A 20,358-nucleotide genomic window follows, 5' to 3' on the forward strand; every position below is an offset into this window, starting at 1 on the left:
AATGGATAGCCATCCAGTTTCTTCAGCTTTGGTTGCCCATATCACTACTGCCCTTAGTTGGGCTGCCCAGTAGTACATTTTAAAGTTAGGTAATCCCAGCCCACCCCGTTTTTTGCTTTCCATCAATATTTTTAGTCGTATTCTTGGTCTTCTATTTTACCAAATAAATTTTGAAATGCGTTTTTCAAGGCACTTAATTGTTGATTGTGGAACAGGAACTGGCAAAGATTGAAATAAAAAGAGGAGCCTAGGTAAAATATTCATCCTTACTGACTCTATTCTGCCAAACAAGGACAAAGGCAGCACATCCCATCTGCTTGTATCTTGGTTGATCTCTTTAATTAATTTGTCATAATTGCAATGGAAAAGTTGTGATGGTTTCGGTGTCAGAATGACTCCTAAATATCTAAATCCTTTTTTAGATTTCCTAAATGACACTAAACTATCTAATTGTTGGGGCCAATCACCACTTATCATCATTGCTTCTGATTTGTTAGTGTTTATCTTATATCCTGATACTTCACTGTATTTACTTAGACTACTTAATAGTGCAGGGATTGAAACCATGGGCTGTTCTATGAATAACAATATGTCATCAGCAAATAGAGCTAATTTGTGTTGATTCCCTCCTTCATCAGAAATACCCAATATGAGAGGGTTTGATCTTATTAGTTCTGCCAGTGGCTCTATGCTTAAAGCAAATAATGAAGGAGATAAGGAGTCTCCTTGGCGAGTGCCACGGCCCAGTGGAAAAAAGTCTGAACAATACCCGTTCACTCTTACTCTAGACTTAGGGTTTTTGTAAAATAAATCCAATTAATAAATGTGTCATTGAAGCCCATATGTCGGAGAGTTTGATGTAAGAAAGTCCAGTTCACCCTATCGAAAGGCGTCTGGGCGTCTAGGCTGAGAAGCATTGAAGGGCTGGCCCTTTTAGCTGCAATAAACTGTAGATTTAGGGCTCTCCTAACATTATCAACACCATGACGATTATTGATAAACCCAGTTTGGTCAGGCTTTACCAACTTGTGTATGATTCTCTGAATTCTTTTTGCTATTATTGAGGTAAGGATTTTAAAATCAACACACAGAAGGCTGATGGGACGATATGATGCACATAGGGTCGGGTCTTTGTTTTCTTTGTGTATAACGCTTATAATTGCCTCTGACCAGGACGCAGGTGATTTGTCCTTCTTTTAATGCATAGTTATAAACCTTGCACAGGATGGGAGTTAGTTCACCTATAAACGTTTTATAATATTCCCCTGAAAAACCGTCAGTTCCAGGAGATTTGTTATTTTTAAGCTGTGAAATATTATTTTTGATTTCTTCTTCTGTAATTGGCATTGACACCATATCAGCCTCTTCTGATGTTAGTTTCGCTAAGTTGATGGATCTAAAAAAACATTCCATCTTCTCGTTTCTTTGTGGGTCTGACTCTTCATATAGTTTTCTATAGTGTGTGGCAAAAGCCTCTGTGATGTCTGTGGGCTGTGTTAGAATTTCACCATTGTCTGGGCTTTTTATTTTGTAAACTGCCCTGCTACTTTGAGCTTTCCGCAATTGAAATGCCAGTAGTCGACTTGCTTTATTTCCCATTTCGTAGTATTGTGTCTGACCATTTCTGTTTTGTATTAAATTAAATCTTCCCAAAATGACTTACTTCAAACCTGGACATGTAGAAATAGAGCATGTGTAAAAAAAAAAAAAAAAAACGAAAAAATAAACCCCGGAAAGCCCGCTTCTCTGCTTCAGCCAGACTTGAAGACCCGACGGTGCAATGCTTGCAGACTGTCAGAAGTAATTAGACCTAAATTTATAGCTAACAAATCAGCAGACGCCCCAACAATTATTATTTTCGTTAGGCCAATGTGTAAGGTATGTTAGAACCGTGCCTTATAGCCTACGTTATATCACAATTTAAAGGACGTTTGAGGAGTTGGAGGCTGCGAGCGCAATGATGTTCCGACATGCGCTAAACTTTATTCCCTGAAAATCATACACCAGCGTTCAATGCCCCAAACAGTCAAAATGTCTCGAAGACTACGGTTAAATAATAATCATAGCCTACTAAGTTAAATTACGTCAAAACATCTGTTTCTGGCCTATGAAATGATGGAGGAAAATGAGAACGAACGCAAAGTAGATAGCAGCCAACTTCACACGATCTTTTAGGTAACTTAACACTCGTGTTGGTCACAATATTTCTCTTAATAAAATCTTATTGTTTTTGAAGTCGTATTCAACACAAAGTAAGGTCAAATTTTAATTTAAGCGAAGATCCAAACTTTTTTCTATATTGACGTCGAGCAGAGGAGCATGTCATTCTGCTTTCGGTTTCGGCAGCATGGATGCGCTTTACATGAAAGAAGGCACTGATGTGTCTGCCATCGATAAAGGTGTAAAACAAGTGGAGGTGGGCTTGGCTGTACGAAATGGGTGAAAACGGAAAGCCATTTAGTTCATGGTGCAAAAAACTAAACATTCCAGGCGCTTGCATTTGTGTGGTTTGCCATAAAAAAATAATATACGGAAGCAATGGAAAGAAAGTGCAGTAAATTGAATATATTAATCCATTAATTAATTGATGATAAAGTTATCAGTTCTAAGTTAACCATTCTCAGAATTTCATCGAAATCCACCCATAACCCCCCCCCCGTAAATTTTCAGTCAAAAAAATTTTTTTTTGCTTTAATCCATGCTTTTTAGAAGCAGTCTTTAATCTTATTAATAAAAAAATGCTTCGATACATGGATTGAAATATGCAGTAATGCTTTACTCGCTCTAAGAACAAGCAGAGAGACTAAAACTATGCTGCCTGCCTTTCTGTCCAGCATCCTATAGATGACATTGACAAAATGAAAGAGAGAGCTGCAATGAACAACTCGTTCATCTACATAAAAATCCCTCAGGTTCCTCTTTGTGTCAGCTACAAGGTGAGTGTTTCACTGAACCCTTGGTTTGTTTGCATTTGTTTTCGCTGCAGGTTGTTCTCATGGATAAACACCTTCTAAAATTATTCTGCTGTGTAACTGTGCAGGGTGAAAAGAGCAGTGTTGACTGGAAGGATCTGAACCTGGTGCTGCCCTGTTTAGAGTATCACAACAACACCTGGACATGGCTGGATTTTGCCATGGCTGTGAAAAGAGACAGTCGAAAAGCTCTGGTTGCTCAGGTACTAAAGACCAGACTAGATTTATTTTTACATTTGCAGCTCTGATCAACATGTGACATGATAGAGAGGCAGATTTAGTTTTTAGCTTTAAATCCGGAATCTTGACTCTATTTTTATTCAAGAAAATCATTTTCAAAAACGTATCTGAGAAATATAATGTTGTGGGACACTAAATCACTTACCCAGCTGTTAATATTGCTAGTCATAGTAATATTTGTTTTAAAAGAAAAAAAAGCCCTGAAATTCCTCAATTTTCAATAACAATGCATCATTGTAGGTGGAAAAAGTCAAAATGCTGTTTATGCATAATGTACTTCCATACTTCCTGGCTGAAGTGCTTTTGGTTTAAATTAAAAAAAAGGCTGCTCATGCAATATGCAAGCTGCCACTCATTTATCAGTCTCCCATAAATATCAGCACAGATCCGAGTGTTAAAATCTTCCTATGACAGGGTTCATGTGCAGGGATGAGAATTTTCCGCCGATTGGCGGATTTCCGACACTTTCAGACCAAAATGATCGTTTTTGAGATCGATGTAAATCCGTTGAGAAATTTTTTTTTTTTTTTTTTTGGGGGGGGAGGTACGATTAACGATCTGTGGTCACCTTATAACGCAGACATCCCAAGTCTCCCGGAAGTTCCGGGAGTCTCCTGCATATTGATAGAAGCGAGCAAGAGCGTGCGCGCGCAACATTAAGGTCTGCATCACGCATCGGAAGGCCAATTTATGCTGACAACCCAGTCCTCGCAGATAGCGTCTGCGCGCACCTCCTAAAAATTGTGACCACCGCAGAAGCCTCTCAGACAGCGTCGCAGACAAGAGGGCTCTGATTGGTCCACTCTGCATCCGCTGTACACGCACTTCCGCTTCCCTACTTTCCCGGTTTGGTTTGTTTTCACGACCGCCATTTTTAAAAACACGAGCGAAGATGGAGCAGCACGAAGAGCGGTTGATCGAGGAAGTGAGGAAGTACGTACATCTATACGACTCCAGTTCTAGTCATTATAAAAAAAAAGTTCTAGTCATTATAAGTAACCGGAGGATAAACACTCCACTAACCACACCCACCAACTAACTCCTAGCGATTTCGCGACTTCGCGCCCCCTTGCGTTGTGGCGGTGAATAACATCGCGCATGCCTATTACTCCCCGCTCAACGATAAATTACAACTGTCTGCGAAAAGCTATCTGCGAAAGCCTTGTTGCAAGAGCATGCAGAGGCCTTTACAATGTGCGTGCGCGAGGGAGACTGTGTGCAGTGTTGCCAGATACTGCTGACGTTTTCCAGCCCAAAATATGTTCAAAACCCGCCAAAATGCACTTAAAAACACCCAATGTGGCAACACTGCCTGTGTGCCTGTTCATGTAGCGCATGCCAGACAAAGAGCATCTTGATTGGGTTACTCAGCAAAATAAGCCAATCAGCTTTCAGTGTGGGCGGGCTTTTATCTCTTTTCTCGAGGACTGGAGTTTGAGTCAGTGCAGCCTACAGGATCGGCATGGCAGAGAGAGAGAGCGCGCCCCAAAAATATATCAATTACACGTCTCATATGTGTGTGTCTTTTATAAATGAGGTTAGCTTGTCTAATGTAGCATGTTGGGGAGAATCATAGTATCATATCCATATTTCTGATAAAATTTTAGGTATGATAGCATGTATAACTCTCCTACTTATTGCTCATTTCATAGGGGGACGGAATTGCTGGCATGTGCCGCGCGGGAGCGTCTGCCCAAACTTTTTAGGCTGAGATGAACTTATAGTTTTTGATTTAAAAAAAAAATTCCAATATGTAATGCCCATTGTACATGCCTGTTCTTTAATTCAAAATCACCATCTCGATCTTCAAATTGACCGTATGGTATCTGCATTACATTACACAACATCCTGTCCAGATAAAACCTAGCTAGTACACACAACAGTTGAAAGGGAAGTGATGAGTGATGTTGAATGTTGCCTGCTTAATATGCAAGACCTCCTGCTACCATGATAATATCAGAAGAAAGCTTCAGAGAATTATATGATAGAACTTTTTTCTGGTTTGCACTTCATTTTAAAGGATTAGAGTATTCAAAGATGAATCACAAAAATGCAGAAATATAATACTGTAGAGCTCGTTTATATTAAAAGGTGCATTGATTTTTTTTTTTTAAATCATCAAATGTGAATTGATTAAAAACAAGTCTCTTGTACCATATTAATCATTTTCACCTGGGAGTCCACCAAGAAGGGGAATTTATTTCCAAATACATTGCAAATTTTTGCTGATAAAATTAATGGTTTTGGGGTTAAAAAAAAAAAAAGCCAAAAATAATTAGACCCATGCCCCGCCCCGGTTTTTTCAGACTTTTAAAATATTTTTCATTCTCATCCCTGATTTATGGGTCCATTGTTCCAAAACCTAAAAGGTTGCACTGAACATGCTGAAAAAATCAAACAAGGTGGGATATGATATTTAAGAAAGAACACTTGTCATGATACAAAAGTTTCAGTTGATGGCATGTTGAATTGGGATATCAACTTCGAGAAAAATACATATATTTCATTGCTAAAATTAATGGGTTTTGGGTGTTTAAATCGGCAAAATCCATTAGCTTCGCCCCCTGGTCCCTCACCGAGACGTTGCCCCTGGACCCCACTGGGGACCTGCGGGCCGCCCCCCAACCCCCCCCGCTACTTTTCAGATTTTTTTTTCTCAACATGCACTCTCATCTCTGATGTGTGATTCATGAAACATTTGTATCTCACCACACACCGTCATTTAAAGATCACACCCCTAAAAATTCTTCGTTTAGAGGCTGTGCCTCTAGACTTTACAACGTAGAGATGCGTAATATGGCTAAGAAGGGAAGCTCCTCTGCCCTCAAAACAGAAGCTCTACCGTCACAAGTCCAGTTGAATGAATTATTTCTATTTGGCAGCCTGGAAAGTAGCATCATAGGAAGTCAGAAAAATGCAGTATGGAAAAAAATCACTGCTGTGCTCAGCAGCATTACTATTAAAAATTGAATGCCAGCTGATGTTTGAATATTTCACTTGTACAGTGGGCTTGAAAGTTTGTGAACCCTTTAGAATTTTCTATATTTCTGCATAAATATGACCGAAAACATAATCAGATTTTCACACAAGTCCTAAAAGTAGATAAAGAGAACCCAGTTAAACAAATGAGACAAAAATATTATACTCGGTCATTTATTTATTGAGGAAAATGATCCAATATTACATATCTGTGAGTGGCAAAAGTATGTGAACCTCTAGGATTAGCAGTTAATCTGAAGGTGAAATTCGAGTCAGGTGTTTTCAATCAATAGGATGGCAATCAGGTGTGAGTGGGCACCCTGTTTTATTTAAAGAACAGGGATCTATCAAAGTCTGATCTTCACAACACATGTTTGTGGAAGTGTATCATGGCACAAACAAAGGAGATTTCTGAGGACCTCAGAAAAAGCGTTGTTGATGCTCATCAGGCTGGAAAAGGTTACAAAACCATCTCTAAAGAGTTTGGACTCCACCAATCCACAGTCAGACAGATTGTGTACAAATGGAGGAAATTCAAGACCATTGTTACCCTCCCCAGGAGTGGTCGACCAACAAAGATCACTCCAAGAGCAAGGCGTGTAATAGTCAGCGAGGTCACAAAGGACCCCAGGGTAACTTCTAAGCAACTGAAGGTGTCTCTCACATTGGCTAATGTTAATGTTCATGAGTCCACCATCAAGAGAACACTGAACAACAGTGGTGTGCATGGCAGGGTTGCAAGGAGAAAGCCACTGCTCTCCAAAAAGAACATTGCTGCTCATCTGCAGTTTGCTAAAGATCACGTGGACAAGGCAGAAGGCTATTGGAAAAATGTTTTGTGGACGGATGAGACCAAAATAGAACTTTTTGGTTTAAATAAGAAGCGTTATGTTTGGAGAAAGGAAAACACTGCATTCCAGCATAAGAACCTTATCCCATCTGTGAAACATGGTGGTGGTAGTATCATGGTTTGGGGCTGTTTTGCTGCATCTGGGCCAGGACGGCTTGCCATCATTGATGGAACAATGAATTCTGAATTATACCAGCGAATTCTAAAGGAAAATGTCAGGACATCTGTCCATGAACTGAATTTCAGGAGAAGGTGGGTCATGCAGCAAGACAACGACCCTAAGCACACAAGTCGTTCTACCAAAGAATGGTTAAAGAAGAATAAAGTTAATGTTTTGGAATGGCCAAGTCAAAGTCCTGACCTTTAATCCAATGGAAATGTTGTGGAAGGACCTGAAGCGAGCAGTTCATGTGAGGAAACCCACCAACATCCCAGAGTTGAAGCTGTTCTGTACGGAGGAACGGGCTAAAATTCCTCCAAGCCGGCGTGCAGGACTGATCAACAGTTACTGCAAACGTTTGGTTGCAGTTATTGCTGCACAAGGGGGTCACACCAGATACTGAAAGCAAAGGGTCACATACTTTTGCCACTCACAGATGTGTAATATTGGGTCATTTTCCTCAATAAATATATATATATATATATATATATATATATATATATATATATATATATAAAATTGCCTATATAGTCTGTATGATAGCAGTGTAATATAATACCTTGTGTTACAAATCTTTACATGTAAGTGAAGAAAAAATGTTCAGATCTCAAACTCGCCACCAAAAATTTATACATTTGTGGAGTTTCTTTATTTCCTCATTTTAATGAAGTTTAGATCGGAGTCAGGCACCAGTGGTGTGCAGCCTTCACCTAGACAAACCAGCCTGGAGCTCCACAGAGCCAGGCAACCACAACGGGAGAGAGAGCGTGAGTCCTTCACACCCATGCTGGCACACCATCACCCTGGATGCCTGGGAGATGAAAACAATTTAATAGCCACTCGTTACTCTCCATAAAAAAAATCCCTGCACTCCATAAAAACCCTGTTGCGTCTTATGGACGTGTAAAGTTCTTCCAACAGAGCCAGATCTGCCATTGCCGAGGTTTGGTGACTGACACAGCTTTTTGTTGAAATACATGACTGAATAAGCATCTAACCAACCACACTGCTTTTAATTAGGCGATCTCAGAACGAAAGAGAAGTTAATTTTACGCCAAAAAACTGTTAATCCCATTCATTGAAAGCAGTTTGAAAATTTATATTAGGGATATATGACATAGTCAGTGTAGGTCTTTACCAAATATAATATTTTTCCAAATGTTACATATTTTTAAGTGATGAATATTTGGCTGCATATGCTTAGATGCCAGTCAGAATATATGATCTAATAACGAGTGTCCACTCAGCCATATTTACTGTACTATGCTGCACTGCACATCCATGGTGACTCGAAAACTTGCGTACACATTGATTGTAGCCTCTGCGCACATCCACATTTATCAGTGCCGAGTTTTGCATGGACATGACCGTACACTGTTTTCTACTGTACATTCGTTTCGTAAATGTGGGCCACTGTAACCATAACGCTCTTCCCTTCCTTTGCTAATATTGGCTAATTAACTAGCCTAGCTTGCTATCTACGTTAGATCAAATATTGTCAGTCATAAGTATGAAATAAAAATCAGTTAAACTCTGGTAATGAGGTTATTTGCCTTTATTGTAGTTTTGAATTCAGAAAATTAAGAGAACCAGTTAAATTGAGAAGAAAAAATTTGAGTCATCTGGACGAGATATTTTGTGTGAAAGTGTCCTTATGCTTCATTTGTGGTATCTTCAATGTGTGAAGTAGGAAAAAAAAACATGGACACCTCCGTGAATGTGTGTTTTGATTGCTCTGTCAGAGCTCCTAAAAAGTTACTTTAACCACACTTCTACTGTTAGACTAAGGCTACATCCACACGACAACGGCAACGAGATGTTATTAAAAAAAATATCGCGTCCACATGGGCAACGGATCAGTAAAATATCAGGTACATATGGCAACGCAACGCTTGCTGAAAACGATGCAATACACATGCCACACCTCTAGGGGCGCTGTAAGACGGTCCCTTCGGAGACACCAGGACAATAGAAGTAGTAAGGATGCATGCGCATAAACTATATTATGCGCGAGACATCATATTAGCCACAAAGTCAGGAAAATCTGTTCGTAAAGTTACGTTATAATGACCAAATACAATGAAAAGTATTTTTCCAGTCTCGCCTGTGAAAGGTAATCCCATGTGATCTCATTTGGACGGTAAACCTGTTGGTACAGTTAAACGCAGCACATGAATGAGGCATCTTTATTCTCCGCTTTGACCCATCCAATATGGCGGCGAGGATGACGTATGATTCTACGCGGAAGGCGGCGTCTTTAATGGTCCGGAATAAATTGAATGCTACACGTTGATGGATTAATTTGTTGTTCTACGCCCTTTTTGAGGAATGTATTGTAGGACTTAAACCAACATCTGAAGAGGTGAGATCGCTCCTTTTTTTCCCTATTTTTGCTGGCGGGATTGACTCTGCCCTAAGGGCTATTCTCTCTCTCTCTGCACCATTACACAATAAATATTCACAGTGAAAATATTTTGTAAGCGTGTTTCATGAACCAAGTTATAGGATTTGTTGACAACTCGCATCGAGTTCGTTACACTTCTACCCGGCGTGAAGCACTGACAGTCATGTGGTTGTGACGTCATCGTAAACAAATCCGTTCTACTCATCCAGACGACTTCGCAACGGCACCGTTGCCAGATCTTTCCACTCTGGAACCCGTTCTCAAAAGATTTCGTTTTGGGGCACCCAAAACGCTGGTGCCGTGTGGACGCCAGGCCGAAACGATAAACAATTTTATCAGAGTCACCTGAATCCGTTGCCGTGTGGACAGGGCCTAAAATTGCAGTACAGCAAAAACAGTAGACAATAATGGGAAACTAATGTTAGTGAGTTAGCCGGGGAACATTAGTGATCATTCTAATGTTAATGATTTCCTTCTCAAAACAGTGAGTAGTACAGACAGTGCTATAGATTTAACCAAGTACAGTCTGTATACTAACTGATTTAAAGCCAGTACTGCTATAAACTCATTTAAACGTAGAGGAAAGGGGACTTTACACTGTTCAGTGTGCCTGGCCGTGTTGATTTGATGTCACTTTGTAAATGAGGAAAGAACTGGAAGTTGAAAAGTCCTCCCTGAATTTCAAGTTTAGGCGGCTTTTACCCAGTTCTCAAGTTATGTGTCGGCAGAGAATTACAAGCTTCAGGTCCCATTAAACAATTCTAAATTTGTGTGCAAGAGTTGCCAGGCATTTATCACCAGGGTGTGTGTGTGTGTGTATATATATATGTGTGTAATATATATACAGTGGGGCAAAAAAGTATTTAGTCAGTCACCAATTGTGCAAGTTCTCCCACTTAAAAAGATGAGAAGCCTGTAATTTTCATCCTAGGTATACCTCAACTATGAGAGACAGAATGAGAAAAAAAATTCCAGAAAATCTCACTGTCTGATTTTTAAAGAATTTATTTGCAAATTATGGTGGAAAATAAGTATTTGGTCAATAACAAAAGTTCATCTCAATACTTTGTTATATATCCTTTGTTGGCAATGACAGAGGTCAAACATTTTCTGTAAGTCTTCACGAGGTTTTCACACACTGTTGCTGGTATTTTGGCCCATTCCTCCATGCAGATCTCCTCTAGAGCAGTGATGTTTTGGGGCTGTCGCTGGGCAACACGGACTTTCAACTCCCTCCAAAGATTTTCTATGGGGTTGAGATCTGGAGACTGGCTAGGCCACTCCAGGACCTTGAAATGCTTCTTACGAAGCCACTCCTTCGTTGCCCGGGCGGTGTGTTTGGGATCATTGTCATGCTGAAAGACCCAGCCACGTTTCATCTTCAATGCCCTTGCTGATGGAAGGAGGTTTTCACTCAAAATCTCACGATACATGGCCCCATTCATTCTTTCCTTTACACGGATCAGTCGTCCTGGTCCCTTTGCAGAAAAACAGCCCCAAAGCATGATGTTTCCACCCCCATGCTTCACAGTAGGTATGGTGTTCTTTGGATGCAACTCAGCATTCTTTCTCCTCCAAACACGACAAGTTGAGTTTTTACCAAAAAGTTCTATTTTGGTTTCATCTGACCATATGACATTCTCCCAATCCTCTTCTGGATCATCCAAATGCTCTCTAGCAAACTTCAGACGGGCCTGGACATGTACTGGCTTAAGCAGGGGGACACGTCTGGCACTGCAGGATTTGAGTCCCTGGCGGCGTAGTGTGTTACTGATGGTAGCCTTTGTTACTTTGGTCCCAGCTCTCTGCAAGTCATTCACTAAGTCCCCCCCGTGTGGTTGTGGGATTTTTGCTCACCGTTCTTGTGATCATTTTGACCCCATGGGGTGAGATCTTGCGTGGAGCCCCAGATCGAGGGAGATTATCAGTGGTCTTGTATGTCTTCCATTTTCTAATAATTGCTCCCACAGTTGATTTCTTCACACCAAGCTGCTTACCTATTGCAGATTCAGTCTTCCCAGCCTGGTGCAGGTCTACAATTTTGTTTCTGGTGTCCTTTGACAGCTCTTTGGTCTTGGCCATAGTGGAGTTTGGAGTGTGACTGTTTGAGGTTGTGGACAGGTGTCTTTTATACTGATAACGAGTTCAAACAGGTGCCATTAATACAGGTAACGAGTGGAGGACAGAGGAGCCTCTTAAAGAAGTTGTTACAGGTCTGTGAGAGCCAGAAATCTTGCTTGTTTGTAGGTGACCAAATACTTATTTTACTGAGGAATTTACCAATTAATTCATTAAAAATCCTACAATGTGATTTCCTGGATTCTTTCCCCCCATTCTGTCTCTCATAGTTGAAGTGTACCTATCATGAAAATTACAGGCCTCTCTCATCTTTTTAAGTGGGAGAACTTGCACAATTGGTGGCTGACTAAATACTTTTTTGCCCCACTGTATAATATAGGGCGGCACGGTGGTGTAGTGGTTAGCGCTGTCGCCTCACAGCAAGAAGGTCCTGGGTTCGAGCCCCGTGGCCGGTGAGGGCCTTTCTGTGCGGAGTTTGCATGTTCTCCCCGTGTCCGCGTGGGTTTCCTCTGGGTGCTCCGGTTTCCCCCACAGTCCAAAGACATGCAGGTTAGGTTAACTGGTGACTCTAAATTGACCGTAGGTGTGAATGTGAGTGTGAATGGGTGTCTGTGTCAGCCCTGTGATGACCTGGCGACTTGTCCAGGGTGTACCCCGCCTTTCGCCCGTAGTCAGCTGGGATAGGCTCCAGCTCGCCTGCGACCCTGTAGAACAGGATAAAGCGGCTACAGATAATGAGATGAGATATATATTACACACACACAGCTGTAAGCACTGGCCATTGATAAATCCTGAATATTCTATATTTCTCTGCTTGTGCATGGCCACAGCTACACTAATTTGCAAAATGAACGCCCCCAAATCACTGTACATGGTAAAGAACTTCCCTCGAAAAAGCCCAATAGCCTGCTGGTGGTGCTGCTTGTTGCAGGCCCCGTTGAGAATGTCAGAAGGTCAGAGAAGATGAGCTTTACTGACGGTGAAGGACAGGTACTGCTGCACAAATTAGAGTAAAACAAAAATGTTCTATTTGGTAATTTCACTAGGGGAAGGTTTGACTAAGACACAAATACTTATGGTGGGTTTTTTTTTTTTTTTTTTTTTTTTGCTGCTGTTGGGTTTTATTTTTAGATTTTATGGCTACATGTGTAACGTTTAGAAAACCTGCCATAATATGTGAAAATTCCTCACTGTTGTCTTTTTCTCTGCTGTATTTGGGGAAATATATTGCAGCATGAGTAATATGAATGCATGTAAGAGGAGTCATTATTCATCTCATCGACCTTTCTTCAGTTTCTTGTTGAAATGTACCTGTGGGGGTTAAAAAAAAAAAAAAAACCTCCCACTTTGGAATAGAGCTCACCTCAAAGTGCACGGAGCATTCTGCTGCTGATTTCCCATGTGTGATGGGTGCGCTTCATAATCAGTCTGTCTGCAGTTACACTTTTCTACCCCTAGGGGTTCCTGCATGCGCATGGTTAGGAATGTGCATAAATATACACACGTCCTGCTGTACAAGAAGAAATTGATAATGTTCTATGCATCGAAACGTACATAAATTAAATGCACAGAACCGTTTGTTCTTTTATTTTAATCCTTTGTGTTTTTCGGGGCGCTCCTGGACAGATGATCAAAGAGAAGCTGCGTCTGAAGCCTGCCTCAGCCTCGGAGTCTCGGGGAAAGGCAGCAGAAGGAAAGGCTGACAGCGGCCTGCAGCAGCAGATGGAGGATGAGAAGGCCCGGCTGCTGATTGGCCTCAGCACCACAGACAAGAGCTCCAGCAAGAAGATCTTCAGCCGCCACAAGTGATTCCTTTCTAATGACACGACACTGTGGAGAGATTAAACTCACCTGAGTCTCATATGTCTCTGCTTCCTTTAGTCTAGTGGACCACGATGGAGAGCCGAACAAAGCTTTTTGCTTCGAGTAATCTTCAAATAACGTAACCGAGACTCTCCTCTCACTTTTACATGTCCATGCTGGCTGTGGATGTCTGATGGCCTGAGAAGAAGTCCTCATGTCTTCAGTGATGGTGTTAAGGGCAGAAGGATCGTCATCCTGCTGTCCATGAGGAGCATCGTCTCCTTTTAGGGATCAATGTTAAATTCTCACACACTTGTTTTTGTCGTAAGTGTTTCATGTTTCCTTGTAGTTCACTGCACTACACGCTCTTCACTCATCAGGATAGCCATTTTAGCAAACCATCAGGTGTTTAAGATGTTCGAGTCGTGATCATTTCAGGAGAAAAAGTATCAAACACACGGAGTCGTTGTGTTTTTTAATGACTGCCGACTGCAGGGTCTCTGCAGGGTCTCCTGCTGGCACGGGAGACCCTGCAGAGTTGAAGGGAAAGTACTGCACCCGTTTTATGCACCTTGGAAAAGTAAAAGGGATCAGAAATGGGTTTCACTCCAGAGGTATACTGTACGCAATCTGTAGTATTTAACATGTGCTAAAATGCATTTACATTGACTTACCCAATGCCTTGACCACTTAAGAAGTTGCACTCTCACTGTAAAGGCCCTAAAGAATTTATTCTTTAAGCTCACTATGTAACTGTAATTGCAGAAAGTAGCAGATATTTAATATTATATTGTTGGTCTAAGATTTACTGTACTAATATTTGTGCAATATCTTGACACAAAGTAGACTGAATATCTGTTGATCGATTTAATCATTTTATGATCTTGATATTCATTGGGAGCTTTTTGTTTGTAATATTTGGAGCATTCTTGATCATTTGAATTCTATGACAGCTTTTGTTGTTTGGTGTCCTTTCAGTTCTCGTTATGCTGCTGGGTAATTATTATTTTTTCCCCAGTTTTGGATAAGAATAAATTGCAGTTATTTCAGCTTAAGTGTTTAATATTTTTCAGTTTTATCAGGGTGTTTGCTCTGTCTTCTGATTGTTTTTGATTCTAGATGTCGGCACGCTTTTGTAAATGAATTTTCAGTATTAAAAATCAAAGCTCCAGATAAAACCTGTTGTCATTCTGGTAGAAATCGGTTCCAGACGACCGAGGGTCAAAATCACAACCATCCAGTTGGTTATTTGTTAGTGGACACTGCTGACATTTGGTTTCACGTCTTGTATGTTATCAGACATCATAATCTTGGTTTATATAATGAACCCCCTCTCCCTCCCCCTCTTTCTTGTCTAGCAGCTCAGTCGCTACATTATAGCGTAATTAACTTTAGCAATAACGCAGCAGATGAGCAACATACTGCACGCCTGACATTAATCCTGGTAGAATGTCACATTGTTAACAACTCTTGGTTCAGTCAGATGTCAAAAAAAAAAATTATTCCTAACATACCAAATCCAGCTTTCTCTGTATCCTCTGGAAACTATACTCAACAACTCTAGGGGAACTAGAAGGTTTTCAGGACTGGAAAATAGACATAAAAGTAAAGGAAGTAATTATTTCACTCAAACCTCTGCAATCATAAATGCAAAATGATGCATTTTATCTCAACAAAAATATAGTGGTTAGCGCTGTCGCCTCACAGCAAAAAGGTTCTGGGTTCGAGCCCCGTGGCCAGCGAGGGCCTTTCTGTGTGGATGTTCTCCCCGTGTCCGCGTGGGTTTCCTCCGGGTGCTCCGGTTTCCCCCACAGTCCAAAGACATGCGGTTAGGTTAATATGGGACGGCCTTGGGCTGAGGTGCCCTTGAGCGAGGCACCGAACTCCCAACTGCTCCCCGGGCGCTGTTAGCATGGCTGCCCACTGCTCTGGGTGTGTGCGCACTGCTTCAAATGGGTTAAATGCAGAGAGGAAATTTCACAAGTGTGTGATGAATAAAGTTCATTCTCATCTCATCTCATTATCTCTAGCTGCTTTATCCTTCTACAGGGTCGCAGGCAAGCTGGAGCCTATCCCAGCTGACTACGGGCGAAAGGTGGGGTACACCCTGGACAAGTCGCCAGGTCATCACAGGGCTGACACATAGACACAGACAACCATTCACACTCACATTCACACCTACGGTCAATTTAGAGTCACCAGTTAACCTAACCTGCATGTCTTTGGACTGTGGGGGAAACCGGAGCACCCGGAGGAAACCCACGTGGACACGGGGAGAACATGCAAACTCCACACAGAAAGACCCTCGCCGGCCACGGGGCTCGAACCCGGACCTTCTTGCTGTGAGGCGACAGCGCTAACCACGACTCCACCGTGCCGCCCAAGAATAAAGTTATGCTTTCAAAACAAAATATCATCATACTGCATGTACACTACCGTTCAAAAGTTTGGGGTCACTTTGAAATGTCCTTATTTTTGAAAGAAAAGCACTGTTCTTTTCAATGAAGATCACTTTAAACTAATCAGAAATCCACTCTATACATTGCTAATGTGGTAAATGACTATTCTAGCTGCAAATGTCTGGTTTTTGGTGCAACATCTCCATAGGTGTATAGAGGCCCATTTCCAGCAACTATCACTCCAGTGTTCTAATGGTACAATGTGTTTGCTCATTGCCTCAGAAGGCTAATGGATGATTAGAAAACCCTTGTACAATCATGTTAGCACAGCTGAAAACAGTTGAGCTCTTTAGAGAAGCTATAAAACTGACCTTCCTTTGAGCAGATTGAGTTTCTGGAGCATCGCATTTGTGGGGTCGATTAAATGCTCAAAATGGCCAGAAAAATGTCTTGACGATATTTTCTATTCATTTTACAACTTATGGTGGTAAATAAAAGTGTGACTTTTCATGGAAAACACAAAATTGTGTGGGTGACCCCAAACTTTTGAACGGTAGTGTACAAGTACACCATATGAACATTTGTATTTTTGTACACTGTTTACTTTCATGTCTACATCATGACTGTTTGCTGCTTTCTGCAATATCACGATTTCTTTACACTCATTTATGTAGATTAACGTTCCAGTTGTAAAGCATGAACACATCCTGTATCGGAGAGGTTTGGTTAGAGTTGGAGACTTTCCACATCATGATTGCCTACCATTTATTATTACAAAAAAAAGCCAATCAACTACTGGAGTATGTTTGTGAGATTTAGTAATTTCTTTCAGTTTAATGTAAATCAAGTGAGCTCGCGCTTGTTCATTTTACAATATAGCTTAAAATATCCTGGATAAAAGAAACTACTTACCACTTTGGATGATATTTTCATATAGTGTGTTGCTCTGTTCCCACATATTACTGGGGTTACTGATAGAGTAATGAAGAAAATCTAGCTTTACGTCCAAAACATTTTACGCGGGCCAATGTGTATCGCACATTATCCCACAGGAAGCTGTCAAACAAGCTATTCTCAAACACCCAGCTAGCCTCCTTTAAAAAAATTATATAAAATAAAATCATTAACATGAAGTTTTTTGTAAGGAGACATAATAGAAGGTGTCTCCAGTGTCACTGCTTTATCACAGTAAGTGGTAAAGCTGTAACTTTAAGTTTTCCAACATGAAAGCTCTTTAGGACTGACTGTGCTGTGGTTTCTCAACAGCATGATGGATAGTGCAGCTGTCTCACAGTTACAGGGTCCCTGGTTTGATCCTGAACTCCAGCTCACATGTGAATATTCCTCCTGTCTGAGTTTTCTCTCCCAGTCTTTTGATTTCTTCAAACACCCCCCTCCCCTTAAAAAAAAAATTAAATAATATATCCTGTAGATGGACTGGCTATTTTAAATTAACCCCAAGTATGAATGTGTGTGTGCTTTGTGATGAACTAGTGTACCATCCAAAGTGTATTCCTGCTTCAGTCCCAGTGTTCCTGGGATAGGCTCCAGATCCACCATGACAGTCACCAGGATAAACTGATTACTGAAGATAAATAAACAAACTACAAAAAAAGGTCTGGTGAGGAAATATGTTAATAACTGTTATAAGTGATAACAGGAACTAATTGGTTTTGTGGACTTCTCACAACATTAAATACAGCTATAAAATAATTTAAAAAAATGATATCATCTTGGCTCCCAAGTGGCGTAACATAAAATAATTTGCCATGAGTTTGAATCCTGATGATGCCACAGCCATCCATGGCCAGAGGCCCAAGAGAGCAAAATTGGCCGTGCTCTCAAGGAAGGACTGGTAGCATATGCCGCTTTTCCACTACCAACGCGGCTGAGTTGGGCTGAGCCGTGCCGTGCTGAGTTGGGCTGAGTCGAGCTGAGTGGGGCTGTTGGAGTTGCATTTCGACTACAACCGCGCTGAACCGTGCTGGCTGGAAGTGGGTGGACACATTGGGTGGAGTTAGCGAAAGTGGGTGGACGTCACGTGATGTCGTTAGGCGGCGCAAACAGTGACATCAGTGACCTTTTAAGCGGTAGTCTCACGACCCGGATAGTAAACAATAAACATGGAGGACATGGAGTCGTTAGTGTTGCTGGTCTTGGTGCTGTGGCTTGTTGTCACCGACAACGCCAACAGATACTGGCAAGAGCGTATAGATGAGGTGACGCGCATAAGGCTTCAGAAATTCTCGTAATTCTTCCGGGTTTACGGTGTTTACAGATCCCAGCGTGCTCGCGGGGCATGTGTGGGCATGTGAGGACACTCCTCCTCACCAATCAGTGCACAGGGGAGTGTCTCCTCACGCCCCTAGCCCCACTCGGCTCGGTTTGGCTCGCTTCAGCCCCACTCCAAAACCGTGTGAGTTTTGGGTGCTGAGTAGGGCTGAAGCGAGCTGAGTCGCGCCGCTTTGAGGTAGTCGAAACGCGAGCCGTGTCGAGCTGAAGTGAGCTGAAAAAGGGTAGTGGAAAAGGGCCAATAGTCTCTTTCATCTATTGATCGCAAGTGACAGTAACCAATCCTGGGTGTTTACGAGCTTGTGTGTGCAGATGTGGGCGGATAGCACGTTTACCCGGTGTGTATTATGATGCCTGAGCAGCAGTTCAAAAAGATGCAGTCAGCTGCCTTCACGTGCCATGGAGGAAGCATGTGCTCTTCCTGGTTGGTAGCTGTCATGTGATAGAGGAAAGCTGTCTGTGGATGGAAACTGGCCATGCTTAAATTCGGGAGAAAATCAGGGAAATCAGAGTGTGGTGTTATTGGAAATTAATCAACTGCTCCACCCTATCCTCCTTGTTAACCTATTGTACAACATGCTGTCCCAAACTTCTCACGTGACTGGATATTCATCATGCTGTTGTGACCTAATGTCCTGAAATGAGTTACGCATCTGCGTGTGTTCGGCTTTGTGGAGATGAGCCTGAAGTCAGGCTGCTAGTGAAAGGGGCGTGGTTTGAGATGGTGCGGTTTGGGGCACAGTGCACACAAATCTGAGCATCTGGAACGACGCGCTCCTGTTTTGAGACACTAAATGCAGTGAAAGAAAGTGCTTAATGAAGGGTTTTTTTAAAACAAGGAATTGCCATTTGAGTTCTAGTCACCTACAGGAGATTATTTAATGGTTATTTGATGAATACCAAGATTCATCATGTGCATGTTATGGGCGGTGCTGTGAGCAAAAACAAGGTGAGAGAAATTCAGTGGGTTTGGAAATATTTGTTTTGATTTCTGATTTATCTGGAAATGTTACACTATGGATGAATCCCAAAACAGATCTCAAAGTATAGTGTATAATAGTGAGGAACAATAGTTTGTGCCTGTTCAAATTATTGCAAAAATATATTTTATTTTTTGACTCCAAGAGAAAACTAGGAGGAACGTGCCCATCAGTCTGCTTGTATATTTATTTATGGAGTTGTGGTGTTCTGAAATCAATCTTGTGTCTATAATGTGTCAGGGAAGTGGATTATACAGTGGACACAAAGTTTACACACCCCTGCTAAAATGTAAGGTTTTTTGGGTTAAAAAAAAAAGAAACCAAGATCAGTCCTGTCCGAGCTTATTCCACCTTTATTGCAAAATTGCAATCTGTACAAAGAAAGTGAAAACAAATCAGAAACTGTTCAGGGTAAAAAGGAAAAAAGAAAATCATACCAAAAAACCTGGTTGCATTAGTGTGCACACCTCTAAACTAATACTGTACTTAGTTGAAGCACCTTTTTGATTTTATTACAGCACTCAGTCTTTGTAAGAGTCTATCAGTTTGGCACATCTGGACTTGGCAATTGTTGCCCAATCCTCCTTGCAAAAATTTACCAGATCTGTCCCCCCATGGGGACCCGGGGTAGAATAGGTCCCCAGCACCCCCTTCCTGATCGTAAGAGGTGACAAATGGGGCAACTTGTTTGCCGCAAGTTGCTACCTGTGTCAGTGGAGGAAGAATTCCTGGCACTTGAGGAATGTGCCACATGTCCAACACAGTGCTTTGGCTCCTACTTCACTTAGACGGGAGGTTGGAAGGGCCCGATCCAATCAATCGGCTTGTAAAAGTTTTCTCTGGAATATTTTTGTAGGACCATACTTTTATTTTTCCTTGAAGGCTTTGGCTGAGGGTCAATCGAGTGATATGAACATTTTGTTTAAGTTGCTCTAGTATACCATCCCCGTATCCTTGATGCATATCTGGAGGACAACCGCAGCTCTGTGCATCCCCTTGTTGGGTTCTGAGGTGGATGAGGAGCAGAGATGATGAATTTTAATCCACAAATATGGCTAATAATCAACCCAATAAGAAAAGGTTAATGGATCAAGACTTGGATGATACTTCTGAAATGGCATGGATCTTCCCCCTTAAAACTAATAATTGGCAGAAATTTATAGTCCTTGAATCTCTGTCGCCAGATATGCCTCTTACTAA

At 41.5% G+C, this 20,358-nt stretch overlaps 1 protein-coding gene across 1 annotated transcript in view; it reads left to right on the plus strand.

Annotated features, from left to right (window-relative positions):
* The window catches only part of LOC132901361 (bridge-like lipid transfer protein family member 2), an 81,276-nt gene extending 66,740 nt beyond the window's left edge, over positions 1-14,536 (plus strand). Inside the window, exons 38-40 of the mRNA XM_060943690.1 lie at positions 2,835-2,936; positions 3,041-3,175; positions 13,311-14,536. Coding sequence (XP_060799673.1) covers positions 2,835-2,936; positions 3,041-3,175; positions 13,311-13,493 — 420 coding nt within the window. The 3' untranslated portion in view covers positions 13,494-14,536. The remainder of the gene's footprint in view (positions 1-2,834; positions 2,937-3,040; positions 3,176-13,310) is intronic.
* The last annotated feature ends 5,822 nt before the right edge of the window (positions 14,537-20,358 follow it).

Source organism: Neoarius graeffei, chromosome 17 (genome assembly GCF_027579695.1).
Source record: "Neoarius graeffei isolate fNeoGra1 chromosome 17, fNeoGra1.pri, whole genome shotgun sequence".
Classification (NCBI taxonomy): Eukaryota; Metazoa; Chordata; class Actinopteri; order Siluriformes; family Ariidae; genus Neoarius; species Neoarius graeffei.